The 16,606-nt window shown below is 47.2% G+C and overlaps 1 protein-coding gene across 2 annotated transcripts; it reads left to right on the top strand.

The window, feature by feature from the left end:
- Positions 1 to 9,031: 9,031 nt before the first annotated feature.
- LOC118973978 (calcitonin-like) lies at positions 9,032 to 12,417 on the top strand. 2 transcript variants are annotated; one of them, XM_037026700.2, is made up of 4 exons: positions 9,032 to 9,117; positions 9,866 to 9,997; positions 11,599 to 11,783; positions 12,335 to 12,417. In XM_037026700.2, exons 1-3 carry the CDS (start codon positions 9,032 to 9,034, stop codon positions 11,756 to 11,758), a joined length of 378 nt encoding a protein of 125 aa, XP_036882595.2. In that variant the 3' UTR covers positions 11,759 to 11,783; positions 12,335 to 12,417. The 2 variants fall into 2 exon arrangements, with proteins under 2 accessions (XP_036882595.2, XP_036882594.2); XM_037026699.2 differs by lacking the exons at positions 11,599 to 11,783; positions 12,335 to 12,417 and adding an exon at positions 10,520 to 10,718.
- The last annotated feature ends 4,189 nt before the right edge of the window (positions 12,418 to 16,606 follow it).

Here is a 16,606-nt window from a genome sequence, read left to right on the forward strand (position 1 = left end):
AAACAATACATGGAGACAAATGAAAACAAAAATACAACAGGTCAAAATATATGGGATGCCACAAAAGCTGTTCTAAGAGGAAGTACATAGCAACACAGGCCTACCTTAAGAAACAAGAACAATTCTAGATCAACAGTCTAAACTCACAACTAAAGAAACAGGAAAAAGAAGAATAAACAGCCAAAACTCACAACTAAGGGAACTAGAAAAAGTAGAACAACAGAAATCCGAAGTTAGGATAAGAAGAGATAGAACAAAGATCAGAGCACAAATAAATAGAGAATAAGAAAACAATAGAGAAAAATCAATGGAACCAAGAGCTGGTTCTTTGAAAAGATAAACAAAATAGACGAACCCATAGCCAGAACTATCAAGAAAAAAAGGAAAGGGGATATAAATATACAAAATCAGAAATGAAAAAGGAAAAGTTACAACTGACACCACAGAAATACAAAGAATTATTAGAAAATTCTATGAAAAATTTTATGTCAATAAATTCAACAACTTAGAAGAAACAGACAAATTCCTAGAAAAGAACAGCCTTCCAAGACTGACCCTGGAAGAAGCAGAAAATCTGAACAGATCAATTAACAGTAATGAATTGGTAATTAAAAACCTCCTGACTAACAAAATTCCAGGACCAGATGGCTTTATTCAGTGGAATTCTACCAAACATTTAAAGAAGAGTTAACACCCATTCTTCTTAAAGTATTACAAAAAGTAGAAGAGGAGGAAATACTTCTAAACTCCTTCTATGAAGCCAGCATCACTCTAATACCAAAACCAGACAAAGACACTACAAAAAAAGAAAATTAGACCCATATCCCTGATGAACATAGATGCAAAAATCCTCAACAAAATATTAGCAAACCAAATTCAAAAATACATAAAAAATATCATTCATCATGACCAAGTGGGATTTACTCCACAGATGCAATGATGGCACAATATTCATAAATCAGTCAATTTGATACACATTAACAAAAGGAAGGAAAAAAACCATATGATCATCTCAATAGATGCTGAAAAACATTGACTAAATTCAACACCCATTCATGATAAAACCTCTCAACAAAATGCTTATGGAGAGAACATACCTCAACGTAACAAAGACCATATACCACAAACCCACAGCAAACATCATACTCAAAGGCAAAAAGCTGACAGCTTTTCCTCTAAGATCAGGAAGACAAGGATGCCCACTCTCACCACTTTTATTCAAAAGAATAAAACAGAAGTCCTACCCACAGAAATCAGACAAGATAAAGAGATAAAACACAACCAAATTGGTGAGGGAGAAGCAAAACTATCACTATTTGCAGATGACATGATAACTATATATAGAAAAGCCTAAAGACTCCACCTAAAAACAATTAGAACTAATAACTGAATTCAGCAGTTACATGATACAATATCAATATATATAGAAATCTGTTGCATTCCTATATGATGACAACAAACTAGCAGAAGGAGAAATCAGGAAAACAATTCCATTTACAATTGCATCAAAAATAATAAAATACCTAGGAATAAACCTAACCAAGGAGATGAAAGACCTGTACTCTGAAAACTATGAGACACTCATGAAAGAAATTAAAGAAGACACAAATAAATGGAAATCTATCCCATTCTCATGGATAGGAAGAATTAATATTGTCAAAATGGTCATGCTGCCCAGAGCAATCTGCAGATTTGATGCAATTCCTATCAAAAATGCCAATGGCATTTTTCAGTGAATTAGAGAAAATAATCCTAAAATTCATATGGAACCACAAAAGACCACTGTTAATCTGGGGAGGGGAAATCCCAGGGCAAGATGCCTTTGAAACTGAAATCAGTCAAAGGGAGAAATAAAGTTTAAAACCCATTTATTGCTTATAAGGAGTCGTCCCGCATCTCTTTCTCTCCTGCTGTAGCAGAAGCAAGTGAATTCTCCCCCTAACCTCTCATGTCCAGATAAGCCCTTGCTTGCCCAGGTAATTATCCATTGATATGGAGATCAACTACTTCTCTCCACCCTTTGGAAACGCCTGTTGATATGGAGTTGCACTAAAGCCAGGCGACAGATTCTGTAAATATTGCAATGCTACCCACAACCACAAATAGGCAAAACAGTCTTGAGAAAAAGAACAAAGCTGGGGGTATTATGCTCCCTGACTTCAAACTATACTACAAAGCTATAGTAATCAAAATAGTACAGTACTGTTATAAGAACATAGATCAATGGAATAGAATAGAGAGTCCAGATATAAACCCATGCATATATGGTCAGTTAATATATGGTAAAGGAGTCATGAATATACAATGGGGAAAAGACAGTCTCTTCAATAAATGGAATTGTGAAAACTGGACAGCTACTTACAAGAGCACGAAATTGGATTACTATCTAACACCGTATACAACGTACACTCAAAATGGATTAAAGACCTAAATATAAGACATGGTGCAATGCATTTTATGTAGTTTTCTATATTAGTTGATGTAATCTGGCACTTGAAGGGGTAAACTGTTCTTATAATGAAAATAATAGCCACTGCTCTTGAGTTCTTGCTCCATGCCAGGCAATGTGCCTGGTGTTGAATATAAATTGTCATTAATTCTGCTGGACAATGACTCTGCAGCACGAGCAAGCATGGATTTCAGAGGTTTGGGGAAGGCTGGTTCATTCTGTTGTGGCCTTGGCAATTGGTTTTATTTTGAGAATTAAAGACTTACATATTGCCTTCTTAAGAAGGTGGAAGAGTGTCTATTGATTTCATTAAATTCATTGTACTGAGCTAATATAGTTGGATAAGCTTTTTAACAATAATAGCCACTACTCTTATGTATTTGCTCTATGCCAAGCAATGTGTCTGGTCTTTAACATAAAATGCCTTTACTCCTGCAGGTATTTATTATTATCCCCATTTTACATGTTGTGAAACTGGCTCAGGGAGATTATTATCTGCTTAAAGGCAATAAGTAAGTGATAAAGGCAAGACTCAACTCCAGCTGGATAGGTCTCCAAAGCAATCCTCTTCGGAATCCCAGGCAACTCCAGTTATTGAGGAACTCCTCTTATGTGTACCTCATGGTTTCCAGATGGTGCCATGAAGGAGCTGTTCCAGAAAGAACCTTTTTGGCACAGTGAGAAAGTCCCCATTTCTATCCCTCTTCTCTATGGACACTGTTCTCAGTCAGGGAGAGGAGAGACATTTTGGATCTAGTAAGTCTGAGCCAAGGGAGAATTTTATTCATCTAAGGGGAACCCATCCAGAGTAATTTCTTAAAGACATCAGCTGAGTTTGTCCACCTTTCAGAGTGACCACACCGGCCCTCATCCACCACATTCAACATTTCCCCTGACAGCTGAAGTCATCCTAAAAATAGCCTCTGGACCTTGAAAAGAACTTCTTCTGGTGCCTAAGCAACAAAGATGCCTGTGGGGCTGGGAGAACTCTATAGGAAAGTCAGCTAGGCCCTTTCATTTTCCACAAATGAGAGGACAGGAAAAGCTCGCTGACACAAAATCCCATTCCTTCCTTCTTCCTAAATGCCTTTCTCATTCCTTGCCTACCCTAAAATCCACCGACAGTGTGTCCTTGGTTTGCCTCTCGGTGGCAGCTGGAAGGCTAGAGCTTCCTGACTGTAGTGATGCTTCCCTTCCTCTGGTCAGTTAGGCCAATACCCCACTAGGTTAGGCTCTGTTAACTGGTTTCTCCTGGGCCCAGGCCTTGTTAAGAAGAACAAGTGCTTGCTCTGGTGTATTCAAAATGGCTCCTTTTACCTCCCATTCTGGAAGCACGGGGTGGGGGTGGGGGGGATTTTTCCTTGCTATTTACCGTGAGAATGGGTGTAACTCCTGGAGTTAAATGTCACCAGATTTTTCTCCCATATATACTCTGAAGGCCTCACCGAACTTCTGGAGGCAAAACACACAACTGTGGAGGGCCCATAGTACCCGTGGAGTTTTTAACTCTCAAAGCTGTCCCCACTGAGCCTCCAGCAATTTGCCAATTACAGTTCAAGTTCTCCTCCCCCAGCACTGGCCCAGGCAATGAGGTTTGCCTTTTTGAGATTCTGCTCTCTTAAATCACTACTAATCCCTGTAGTTGCTTGTCTCTCCAGTGGTAATAATTTGTCCTTTAAGTCCTTACCTCTCTTATGAAACCTAAAGCAGTTGTTGATTTTTTAGGCTGTTCTGTTTTTCACTTGTTATTATGATTTCTAATCCTTACATGTGAAACCCATTGCAATCAATTTTCATTGGAAATTCTCCAGTTAAGGCACAGCTCTAATTTCCTCCAGACTGAATAGAAGAATTTGTGTATGTTATTGTAGAGTCAATAACATACACAAATTGCATAGAATTAGAGGAGTAAGCCTTTAAGTATAAACCTTTTAACTGCATAGAAACTCACATGAGAATTTTCAACCAACTATGGGTCTCTGCACCTTTAATAAATCATCTTTTTAAAAATAAAATGCAGGAATATAATTTAAAAGAGTGAAAATAAAAACTACACTTAGAGCTTATCAGAGCGTTGTAAAACTTTTTCCAAACTAGATTGTGTCTTGCTGATTTCCAGGTATAAAGTTACAAAATAAGACCATAAAATGAAGAACCAAAGAGTCAATTGACTATTTTAAAATCAGTATTTTCCTGAGTGACTTTCACTAAATCATGCGTAGTCCTGAAGTTCAGAGAACTTTCAGGGATAGCTCAGGGCAATCTGAGCAATGGGGAACTTGGTCTAACTGTCTTGGAGATCATTCGGTGGCTCAGAGTTTGTATTTCACAGTATGAGACTTTAGTCTTTAAGAAGAACCCTCAGGGTAATCTTATTACCTGTTTGGTTCCTGGAAACTCCTAACAGGAAGCCTACTCTGTGTGGCACAAAATAGGAAGAGTCTGGCTGAAATGTGTGTGCTCACAATATTGGAATCCAAACAGAATACGTCACTGCCTAACTAGGTTCAGATTTTCTGAGATTTTCAGGGATTAGAGCCTTGTAATAGTGAAACTTGCTGGTGTATTTCCCAGAATGAATTAATTGGCTGGGTGCCTCCTAGATGCCAGTACATGGTGCTAAGTAACAAATGAAAGGACCTTCTTTTTTAAACCTTGGACACCCACTCAGGACCAGGCACTTCTTGCAATATCCAAGAGTGCTTGAGTATCAGTTAACCCCAGTCCCTCCCTATGTAAAAAGACTGACCTTTAAAGTAAAGCTTGAGATTGGGCAGGCGACCCTAGCACCCTCTAGGTACAGACCCTCGTTCCTGCCCCACACACCCGAGCCAGATATTTCATAGTAAGGAATGAACGTAGCCTTTGAAGGCTAAAGGCACACATGGCAGCCAGGAGGAGAGCTCTGAGCCACAAAGTGACATGGACACAAAATCGGTTTCCAGAGCATTAATTTCTTGGCAGTTTTTGCAGTAATCGTACTGGTTAATGAAATGATTCCCTCTGCAAGAAAATGCAATAGAGGGACACATACATACAAAGGATTTCAGAAAGTATGTTTCCCAATGATTTCAGAAGGTTCATATGTTAGAAACCTCGGGTCTAGGGAGTAGAAGCCGTTTCCGAAGAAGTTTCTGGCCCCTGGGAGCAAAAGCACAGCTACAACAGCCCCAGTGGCAGAGGCTGCCCTCCGTGCCGCACAGCACCGACCAGTTCGCCTTCTCCAGTCCTCCTGCACCTGTGCGCACAAGCCTGGGCCAAAGGCCCGACCGAAACTGCTGAGCCCAAAGCCCAAGACTGGGTTGCAGCAGCGGCCGTCTGCTTCTAGGCTCCAGCGCACACGGAGCCCGGGATCTGACATCTCACGTCCCGTCCTTTGCCGCGCTCGCCTTTCAGGGCTCTGTGCCTAAGCGCCCGCGTCCTACCGACCATTTCTTCCCTTCCCGGGTTCCCAGCCACCCTGCGAGAGAGCGAGTTCTGCCCTGCGGAGAGCAAGTTGCAGACACCCAGGTCCCCGGTCCCCAGCTGGCTATCATTCGCTCGCGGCAGTGCCGCCCAGCGTTAGGTAGGAGGATGCCCTTGAAAGGTAGGTGTCCGCGAGCACGGACGCCACCAAGCTGGGAGGAGAGAGACGGAGCGAGGCAGGTGTGAGCTAGGAACTGCTCAGGCTTGTGGGGACGGAGGACCGGGTGCGGACCGTGGCCGGGGGCAGTCACGGCAGGCGTTGGCGCTCCACTAGCGGGCAGTCTACAGCGCAGGCTTGTAGGTACTGGAGAGTCCCTGGGGACACTTCAACTCTCACTTGCTGTCACACTTCCCATGCACAAAGTCAATGCTGCCTCCAAACGTGTGCCTACTCCCTGAAGCAAGGCACTCACGCACGTAGGTGCCCCACTAGAGAGCACCAGAGTGCTCTGCTGTGCCCGGGAGAGCCCCTACCCCTACCCCTACCGTGCCGACCCCCGGGTGCCCTGACGCCACTGCTGTGCTTGCCGCGCTGGGAGCATCTGCCCAGGAGGGTGCGGGTTGCGTGCTGTGTCCTCAGACCCGGAGATCCAGGAGACAGTGAGACAGTGAGAAGGTTTCCCCGCTGTCCACTCGCTGAAGACAGCAAGTCCGGACGGACCTCGGACCTTCTAGGCGGGTTTGGAGCAGAGAGCTCAGGCGGTGGGGTCTGAGACCGCTTGCACAAGAGGGTTCGAGAGTCCAGGCACTGGAGAATGTGGTGTTCTGGAGCACGCTTAGACTTCAGGCTGAGCGCAGGTACAATGGGAGCAGGTCGTCGCCACGGTGTGCGCGGCCATCTCCCGAGAGACTGCAGGCAGGTGTGGGGCGCGTTGAGGTGAACCCGCCAGACCGCCGCTTGGCCAGGGCGGCTGTGTGAGTGCCGGGCTTCCGGAAGCAGGCACACATTGGGGGACTGTAATGAGTCTGTGTGTGTGAACGTGTGACTGGAAGAGGGTGAGCGTTAGTCTCTACAGGGACTGTTCTATAACTTCAAGCCTGTGCTGCACTTGGCTCTCTAGGGGCAACCCAAGTGAGGGGGATGCGGGCACAGGGCTGGAACTGCACGCCAGCGGGACATCTTGGCAAACAGCAGCCGGAAGCAAGGGACAGCTGGGCAAATGCCTCCGGCAGGCGGATGAGCCAGAGGTGATGGATGGCGCAGTGTGAATGGGGAGAGCTAGAGATCTGCAAGGAGGCTTAAAAGCATCTGTGCCTTATACCTTCCCCTCCAGCCCAGCGGGGTATCAGTTCCACCTTAGCTTGAGGGACGTCCCACACGCGCGCACACACACACCCACAAGTTCTGGAGATTTGGGAAGCATGGATCCGGATTTTTTGGAATCCTCTACCTGGGCCAGGAAGTTCTTCTACGTCTTTATCTAGCCTGGGGCCAGGCACATAGCTGCTAATCACAACATTTCTTCAAGAGAGGGGAAGATGGTCCCCATTTCAAGATGAGTACACTGAGGAACTGAAAAGTGACTTGCCTATCATCCTACTGACTTGATTGAACAGCTAGAATTGAGTTTAAGCTGACAAAGTTATTCCCACCTCCACCTCTTGTTTCCCATGAGCTCTGTGACTCTAAAGAAGATTCCAGATGTGTGAATCAGACAACCTGCTTGTGCCCAGAACCCACCCTGCTGCGGATTAACCCTCCAAACCTTGCTGGCACTGGGGTCTAGGGTCAGACTTGGGGGAGCCAAACTTCCCTGCAATCCCTAACCCTTCCCCAAAGACCACACACGTGGGGATGGAGTGGGGCAAACATGCCAAACCTGTGGAGCTGAATGGGTGAAATTTGCCATGATGTCAAATTACCCTCAAATTTCTGTTCACTTTTGGGGTGTTTCTCCTTGTTCCACATACCCTCTCCTCCTTCCCTCCCCCCCACCTCTCCAAACACGCACACAACGCAATTCCTTCATGACATCAGTGGGAATACAAGTGGAGTGGTCCTGCCGGAAGCTCCAGTTTCTGGACGCAAGTGGGTGACACAATCCCTCTGAGAACAGGATCCTTCCCATCATTGGTTACCCAGAGCTCGTGGACCACCCCGGACCCAGAGTGGCGGGAATAAAAGCAGCCGCTGGTGCTGGGAGGCATCAGAGCCACTGCCCATCTCAAGTGTCTCTGCCACTTCCACAGAGTGATCGCCTGACGCCAACAGAGCCACTGCCGCTGCCGCCTCTGCTCCACTGCACCTGCTACCTGCTGCCAGGTAAGCCCCGAGGTGCCTGTTTTGCTGTGTGATTTCTTTTATTTCTTTCTCTTCCTCCCTTCCCTCTCTCTCCCCATTAGTTTACCTCCTGGTCAATCTCTATGCCCAAATCAGAGTCTCTGTTCACTTCTGTCTGGGTTTCTTCACACAATCTCTCTTACTCCGCGATTCATCCCAGGCTCCGACTCAGGTAACTCTGGGAAGTCCCAGTACGGGGATTCCTTGAGACTCTCTCCCGGCGCTGAGGCGGGCTCCAGTCTCATTGTCTCCCGCTGGACACGTGCTTAGGCCCATCTGGGACCGCTGGAGCTCTCCAGGCAGCGCACGCACAGCATTACCCAGAGGTAGCTAGCTTTCTGTAGACCGCACCCAAACGGATCGCGGCGCGTTCCTGGTGGTACACGGGAAATCGGTTCGCAACCTGAGCCCAGGAAAGTAGGTGGCAAATAGGCGCAAAGACTGAGGTGCAATGAAAAACAAGCCTCACTTGCGGGTTTTGGGAGATTGCTTCCTAGGTCCCAATTTAAGACTCTGCTGAGCTTGGTCTTAAGGACTCTGCCAGAGGGCAGAACGGATGAAGAGTTAGTTTTTCAGAGATTCCAACTGCAGAGGTATTCTCTTCCTCCTCCCTCCCTCCCCAGTACACAGCGCCAGGTGTGCGCAAAAGCTCCACGCAGGGAGGACAGCTCTGGGTTGCATTCTGGGAGTAGCCGTTGTGACATGGCGCTCAGAGACTGACCTCAACAGAGACTTGGCCAACAGGTGTATATGGGAGAAGGTGAGGTGGGGTGGGCTCAAGGAACTTCAAACTGCTGCAGGTGGGTGACTTCATTCTTCCCTTGCAGAGAGGCGTCATGGGTTTCTGGAAGTTCTCTCCCTTCCTGGCTCTCAGCATCTTGGTCCTGTACCAGGTGGGCTTCCTCCAGGCAGTGCCACTCAGGTAAGACAGCATGCTCCCCACCACAGCCCCTGGGATCAGACAGTTCCATGCTCTAATTGTGGTGTGCTGAGTATTTAACAACTTGCCCTCAAGGAAACAAATGTATGTGTGTAAACCTGAATGTACATTTGTTACAAACTTTTTATGACATAAGGGTGAGTCACACATGACTTACAGATTGAAATCACACAATAATATTTATTGTAAATTTTATACAGCTCGTGAAGCCTCCCAGAATATTTTCATTGCTTTTAACCAAATATTTGCATATTTAGCAATCCTATACACCTGATTCAACCCAGTTTGAGAAATGAATTATCTGAATATGCCAACTAACTTTGCCAATAATTTTGTTATTAAATCTAATATGTGATCTTAGTTAAAATTCACATACCTCATACAAACTTACTTATGAAACAAATATTTTTCAAAAACAAATGAATTGTAAACTTTATCATTTAATATTTATTGGTTGTATTTAACACTCAGTTCATAGCATTCCCCCCAAAGTTAACCATCTGCTTTCACAAGCCTTCTATGGGGGTCACACCACTTCTCTGGGGTCACATCAGACCCTAACTTACAGAAAACAGCATTTGTGGAAGGACACTGGCCTCATGCCTGTCCACTGGGGGTTGGGGCAGCCACATCCTCAGGGGAGCCACAGAAACGAGGAAGCCTCCTGCTTGTCCTGGGCCTGGGCAGGCGGGGATTCAGAGCTTGTCCTGGGCATGCTCTTCTCTCCCAGGGCTGCCTTGGAGAGTCGCTCTAATGCTGCTACCAGCTCTGAGGATGAATCACGTCATCTGCTGGCTGCACTGGTGAAGGACTATGTCCGGATGAAGGCCCAGGAGCTGGGGCAGGAGACCGAGGGCTCCAGGTGAGGTTTCCTCCCCCGGCCGGCACAGGGCATCCCCTCCCTCCTGTCATGCCCAGGAAGGTGTGGTCCACGAGGTAGGAGAGGACACAGCTGGACTGCTGGCCAGCAGGCTTTCATTGTTCACCCTGGTCTGGGGCCAGCTTTTCTCAGGCTCCACCAAAGGCAGAGGGCAGCTGGAGATAGTATAATTAGACCACATGTTAAAGATCCATTTCTGAAGCAGTTAGGAGAGGTGTGGAATCCCTCACTGTGGAAATTGGTCTGTCAGTACTGAGATCTCCCAGCACTGGGGGAGTTAGGACTGGTAAGTGTGAGGCCAGAGGCCCATCCCCACACAGCTCTGGCTCAGGGATTTAGAGTCCTTCTAACCGGGTCTGTGTGAGGAGGTAAGTGAGGAGTATGCCCTCCTTCCTGCCCCTGCTGCCCATGTTCAAACTGACTCCTCCCAGGTCAAGCCTTCTGTGTGACAGCCACAGGGCAGTCCTGGTGCATGGTACCACCTGGCATGTCTTTTCCCTGCAGCCTGGACAGCCCCAGAGCTAAGCGGTGCAGTAATCTGAGTACCTGTGTGCTGGGCACATACACACAGGACTTCAACAAGTTTCACACGTTCCCACAGACTGCAATTGGGGTCGGAGCGCCTGGCAAGAAAAGGGTCATGGCCATCGGCTTGGAGAGACACAACGGCCCTCACCTTGGCATGCCCTGGGATGCCTACTAAGCCCCTCCCTTACTTTCTAGTTTCCCTTCTTGCTTCATTCCTTTAACTTGATGCATGTGGTCCCCTCCGCTTGCTCAGAGGCTTTCTTTGTGGCAGTGGATGTCTGGAACATGAGATAGAGAGAAGGACCTACAGGCCGGCAGAGAAACACCCAAGAGGAGAATAGCATCAGAGAGGGTGGCCCTTGGTGTCCCCTGTGAATTTCATAGCGGAGCTTCTCAGTGCTGCTTCTGGGTGTGCTTGTCATTAGGGGAATAAAACTGTTTCTGAATGACCTGAGCTGTGGTGGTTATTGCTCTGGCCTAGATTCTGGGCTTCATGGACTCAGGGTCCTATCTTAGAAGTAGCTTTGGTTCTGAAGTAGCTGGACGCAGGGCATGAGTGGTGGTCCTTGTGACCACTGTCAAGTCGCACAAACAGGAGCACCTCTGCTACTTGATGCTATAAACTCCCTTCCTGTCCAGGTGAGTCTGGGGAATCTGTATTCCTAAGACAGGATGTTTGCTGTCTGTAAGTGGAAGCTGGCTTCTAGACTATTCTGCGATGGATTCAGTGTGGGACCCTATTTCTCTCTAGTCTTGTAATCTCAGTTGATTTTTAGTTTATCGACACAGGAAAGAGGGGCTGTTACCAGTCTCCATGACCAGTCACCCAGAGCCCCCTTTGTGTTTTTTGACACCGTGGGGATGGCTCTGGGGAGTGGTTGCGGCATTTTCCCTCATGGCCTCTGATTTCCTTAGATAGTTGTGCTTAGGGGAATTCCTTAAGGTACACTGGTGCCTCGCAGAGCAGTAGTCTTCCCATGCAGGTCCCCTGGGCAGGCACCTGTTCCAGCCTCTCACCGACAGGTCTTCCCTTCTTTATCTATCCTGCAAATCAGTGTCACTGCCCAGAAGAGATCCTGCAACTCTGCCACCTGTATCACCCACTGGCTGGGAGGCTTGCTGAGCAGAACCGGAAGTGTGGCCCACACCAACCTGTTGCCAACTAACATGGGCTTCAAGGTCTACAACAGGCGCCGCGAGAACCTTCAGGCCTGAGCAGCTGCATGGCTCCAGGAAGAAGGTGACTGACTGTTCCTATGCTCATATGGGATGACGGGACCTGGGGAGGGGGAGCAGTCCACACCCCTACCCTGCCTGGGCTGAAATGAGTAAAAATTCCAAAGCCAAAGGTACCCACTCCAGTGTCTGGGGGAAACAGAATCCCAATATTTGAAACCCCTAGAATTTGGGTTCTTTTCTCTCAGGTATCCAGTCTTTCCTTGTGATACTGAGATCAGGCTGGGAAACATAGATCCTGTTTATTAAAAACACTGTTCCATGCAGTTTTATAACTGTGACAGGTAATGACACTACCCTTTATTGTACACACTACAATGTTGTGTTCATTTGAATTCAGAGCATATATATACTTGGGGTCAAGAACCATGTTTGCTGCCTACTAACTATATGGCCGTGGGCCACTCTCTCTCAGCCTCAGTTTCCTCTGGAAATTGATGGCAATAATAATATTTACCTGATGGTAGAAATACAAAGAGTAAATGAGGTATTACCTGTCAATAGCCTCATGATTAGCAAGTAACTAAATTATGGCTGTTATTTTTTTTCTCCTAGATCACCATGGATGAACTCTACTTCTTTTAATTTGCATGCAAGCAACTCGTGGGATAGGGAGCATGGAAAATACACATAGATGCATGTTTCTTAATATTGAAATCATTCTTTTTGGTCTGAAATAAACTAAAGCTAAATGCAGAATAAAATCATTACTGTTTTCTGGTGTGCATCTTTTAAAAAAATATTTGATTCTAAATTTAATAAATATGACAACATGTCTCATTGGCTTATCTCATAGCAAATCTGGGTCTCTGTCATCCAACCCATTGATGTCGCCAGCTCTGCTGAACCTCAGGGGGATGTGAAGTCACTACCTCATGGGAGTTTGGGGACACACAGGAATGCTGTGCCTCAACAGAACTCCTTACTGAACAAAATGTTTTCCTTTGTTGACATCATCCATCTATTTTACCAGGCTAAATATAAAATATATGTATTTTTGATAAAATATTTAAAAACATACTTCAATAGGCTATAAGGAGTCCCTGTTGGCATTTTGTTGCATCTCCCAGGAGAGCCTTGGGGACCTGTGAACACTTTGTTGAGCAGGCTCACTCAGACAGGGCAAGGCAACATGCTCGGCATGGGTCCTCAGTGTCCTGTGCCCCCAGTTTCTAGGGAAATATCCCTTACTGGAATTAGGACCCTGTGCAGCTCAGAGACACAATTTACATCTATTTTCCAAGTGTGCTCTGGTCCCCAGCCCCAGAGGCTATCTGTGCACTTCTCTTTGACTCAGCTTTGCCCTTACCCATCCCTGCCTTTCCCCCCATAGCCTGCAAAACCCTGTAGAAACAATGGCTCAGAATCTGAAATGGGATCACAGACTGGTGGGCGTGGAAAGGTCCTCAGATGCCATGTAATCCAACTTTTTTATTTCCTGAGGTGCTGAGAAGAAAAGTATTGTTCAAAGAGCTGCAGTAAGTCTTATAGAGACATTCATACTTTTATAAATACTAAGTGGGTGCCTGCTATCTGCTGGACAATATTGGAAGCACCAGTCAAGAGCATCAACAGAACAGAGAAAACTTCCTGTATTCATAGAGCTTGTTTTCTAACTGGTGTAGATGGAGGTGACTGATACATGCTGTGGAATCAGAGATGTTCAGTATCAGTAGGACCCTGGGATATAGGTCTAATGCTTTCATCCATGTAGGAACATCCCCGGGTCAACATCCCTGGCATCTTCTGGTGACAAGCTGCTGACTGGAACTCTCAGGATGGCTGGGCAGCCAGTATGACTGCTGGACAGTAGGTTAAGTGGGGTTATTTGTTAGAAAATTCATCCCCTTCTACCCACTGACTCTAGTTTTTTCCCCAGAAGCACAGAGAGTTATGACCCTTGCTCCCATTCAATCTGTACTCAATACAGCAACCCGGCCTTCACCATAAAAGGTACATCAGACTACATCTCCCTTCTGTACAAAGCACTCCACTGACTCCCCACCTCATGGAGTAAACACCTGGGGCATTGTATAGGCTTGATCTTCCTTCCCTCTCTCATCACCAGCTTCAGCACTTGCCTCACCTTATCTGGTACTTCCCTCTCTCACACACTGGCCTTCTTATATTTCCCAGTGATTCCTCAAGTGCCTGGAGATTCTGCCATGGCCACCTGTTATCAGTGACTAATTCCTGCTTCAAGGGCTATTCTTCAGTTCTTCACTCACCTCACCATAGGTTTCTCCTCTCCTGGAGTAATCTACCTGCTTCTCTCCTTCCCATGCAGCAAACAAAGCAGACAGGCAGTGTGCTCTTGGGGAATCACGCAGGCAGATTAGGCAGGTAAGTTCAAATCAGGAGGGGAAAGAGCAGCACGACCATTTTAGCCTGGCATCTGAGGCAGCTTCACAAATAATGCAGGTCATGCTATATTCAATTCCCACCAGAAATCTGGATATTTCTCAACTGACTCAGAGCTCACAGAGTGAATAAGTGAGACTACTTTGAACCTTCAAACCACAACGTATGGTGCACTGAATCAGAACCCTAAGAATAGCTGGAAAGTGTGCATAAGGCAGTGGATGCACACCATGGAGAGACATGGGGTTTCACCCCAAACCCACTTGGGCCACTGCAACAGAAGAGTATCTGTTCGCATCAATTAAGGCTCAGGCCAAACACTGAGCCCGACAATCCTTGCTGTGGCTGACTGATTTATTGCTCCCAATTCCTCACTATGCCGTGGTGGGAGTATATATCCTTCCCCTTGCCATAGTCAAATGGTGGGTGAAATTGACATCCCTGCCCCCTTTTGGGGACTTGATTTGCATGAGGGACTGCGGTAGACCTGGTGCAAGCTGAGGCTTGAAATGTGTTGTGTTCTTGGCTTTTGTGCTCTTGTGATCCTGCCATCAGCCTGGTCAGAGCAAGCCTTAGGTATCCATTTATCAATTAGCCTGAGCTCCAAAATGAGTTCTGTAGACCTAGGTGTGAGGGTTGGGCCCCTGGCCAGGGCTCGGTCCCGGGGCTGATCCACCGCAGCTCCCTTGCCCAGTGGTAGTTCTAAGACCTGGTATTTTAGCCTCGTCACCAGCTGGAGAAGATGGCGCCCATTTCCTGCTCACCACCCTTTCCCCTCTTCCCTGTTGGGGATTGGCCCAGCAGACTTCCGTACCCGTGCACAGCTTGTGCTGCCCACTTAGAGCGGCGCATGACACCTATCCGCTTAAAGGTCACGCATGATACTGTTCCGGATTGGTTGAGTGACTGAATATAAGGGAGTCCGCCGGGAGGGAGAGGAGCTTCCCGACAACTGCTGTAACCGCCGCGAGAGATTAGACAATAAAGCCTAGAGAAGAACCAAGACCTTGGGCGTGTTGCTTCGGTCCCTGAAGGGTCGCGACAAGTGGTGCCGAACCCAGGGAATCGCTAAACCTCGTCGCGACCTGATCCGCTGACCCTGGCGCCTGCCGATGAAGTAGAGCTTGTAACTCTTCAGGAACGTCGCTGGACGCCATTCGGTCGGCTGGCCAGACCGGGAGAGGGAACTGAGGAGGGTGAGTGGATCGGCGAGTAAACTGAAAGTATACGTGGCAGGGCAGACAGCAGGCAGTTGCGGTGGGTGTTTATGTGTAGTGTGTGTGTCCTGTTAGTGTTTGTGACATTGTTTATTATAATATATGGAATGAGGAGGCTCCAGTGAAGGTTTGCAGAGTGGCGACGAAATCAAAAGGTTCGCAGAGTGGCGACGAAATCAAAAGGTTCGCGGAATTAGCGACGTAGTCCATCTAAATCATAACTAGGATACTCGCCCCTTTAGAGAGAGGATGGGGACGGAGGCCTCTAGGGTTAGGGCCGAGGAACCTCTGAAAGCGCTCCTTAGAGCTAATGGAACCCCTTTGAAAATGAAGACTGCCAGGGCATTCCTGAACACTATAGAGAATCATGCCCCATGGTTCTTAGATGAAGGGAAGATCACCAGCCCTTTATTGGACAGGCTGGGGGATGACCTACGCCAGGCAGACAAGAGGGAGCCCCTTCCACCAGGGACAATCCCTATTTGGGGTCGAGTAAAAAATTGCCTGAAGGGACAGAAGCCAAGCTGCCGAGAGGCCATCCAAGAGGGGGAGGAAATATTAGAGGAAGTACGAGAAGAGTGTGCCTCTGCAAAGGCATCGGAAGGGGGATCTGAACAGGGACTGCCATCTGATGAGGATGAAGACGGGGAACTTTCAGGGGACGAGCTAGAGAACAGGTTTAATAGCAGAGCATCACGCCCGTCATTATATCCCTCCCTTGAACCATTGAGACTCCAGCCAAGGGAGGAGGGGGAGGCTCACCACACCCCCCTAAAGGCAGATAATGCCAAAGCAGGGCTAGTAACTCCCTCAGCCCCCATCGAACCCTCACGATTAAAACCAGGACCATTCACTTCATGGCCCGAGCCACCACCTTATCAGCACTGTCACCGTAAAGATGGCTGGGTGAGGTGGGTATGCAGAGAAGGGCAGGCAGCATTCCCTGTAATAGAAGACCCGAACACTCAGCAAAGATATCATCAACCCGTAGACTTCAAAATAATCAAAAGCCTGAAGGAGGCCGCCACCACCTATGGGCCTCAGGCCGCCTTTACAGTGTCTCTGATAGAATCAGTGGCCTCCTTGAACCTAACCCCAGATGACTGGGCCAATGTCGCCAGGGCGTCTCTCTCTGGAGGCCAGTATCTGACTTTTAAAACTGCGTGGCAGGAGTTTTCCCAGGATACTGCACGGCGTAATATTGCAGCAGGGAACCATCAATGGAACCTAGACATGTTAATGGGCTCTG

This window comes from Manis javanica, chromosome 11 (assembly GCF_040802235.1).
Source record: "Manis javanica isolate MJ-LG chromosome 11, MJ_LKY, whole genome shotgun sequence".
NCBI lineage: Eukaryota > Metazoa > Chordata > Mammalia > Pholidota > Manidae > Manis > Manis javanica.

Coding starts and splice junctions, on each gene's coding strand:
- LOC118973978 (XM_037026699.2), top strand. CDS start 9,032: ATGGGTTTCTGGAAGTTCTCTCCCTTCCTGGCTCTCAGCATCTTGGTC. Junction 9,118..9,865: donor CTCCAGGCAGTGCCACTCAG/GTAAGACAGCAT, acceptor CTTCTCTCCCAG/GGCTGCCTTGGAGAGTCGCT. Junction 9,998..10,519: donor CAGGAGACCGAGGGCTCCAG/GTGAGGTTTCCT, acceptor TTTTCCCTGCAG/CCTGGACAGCCCCAGAGCTA.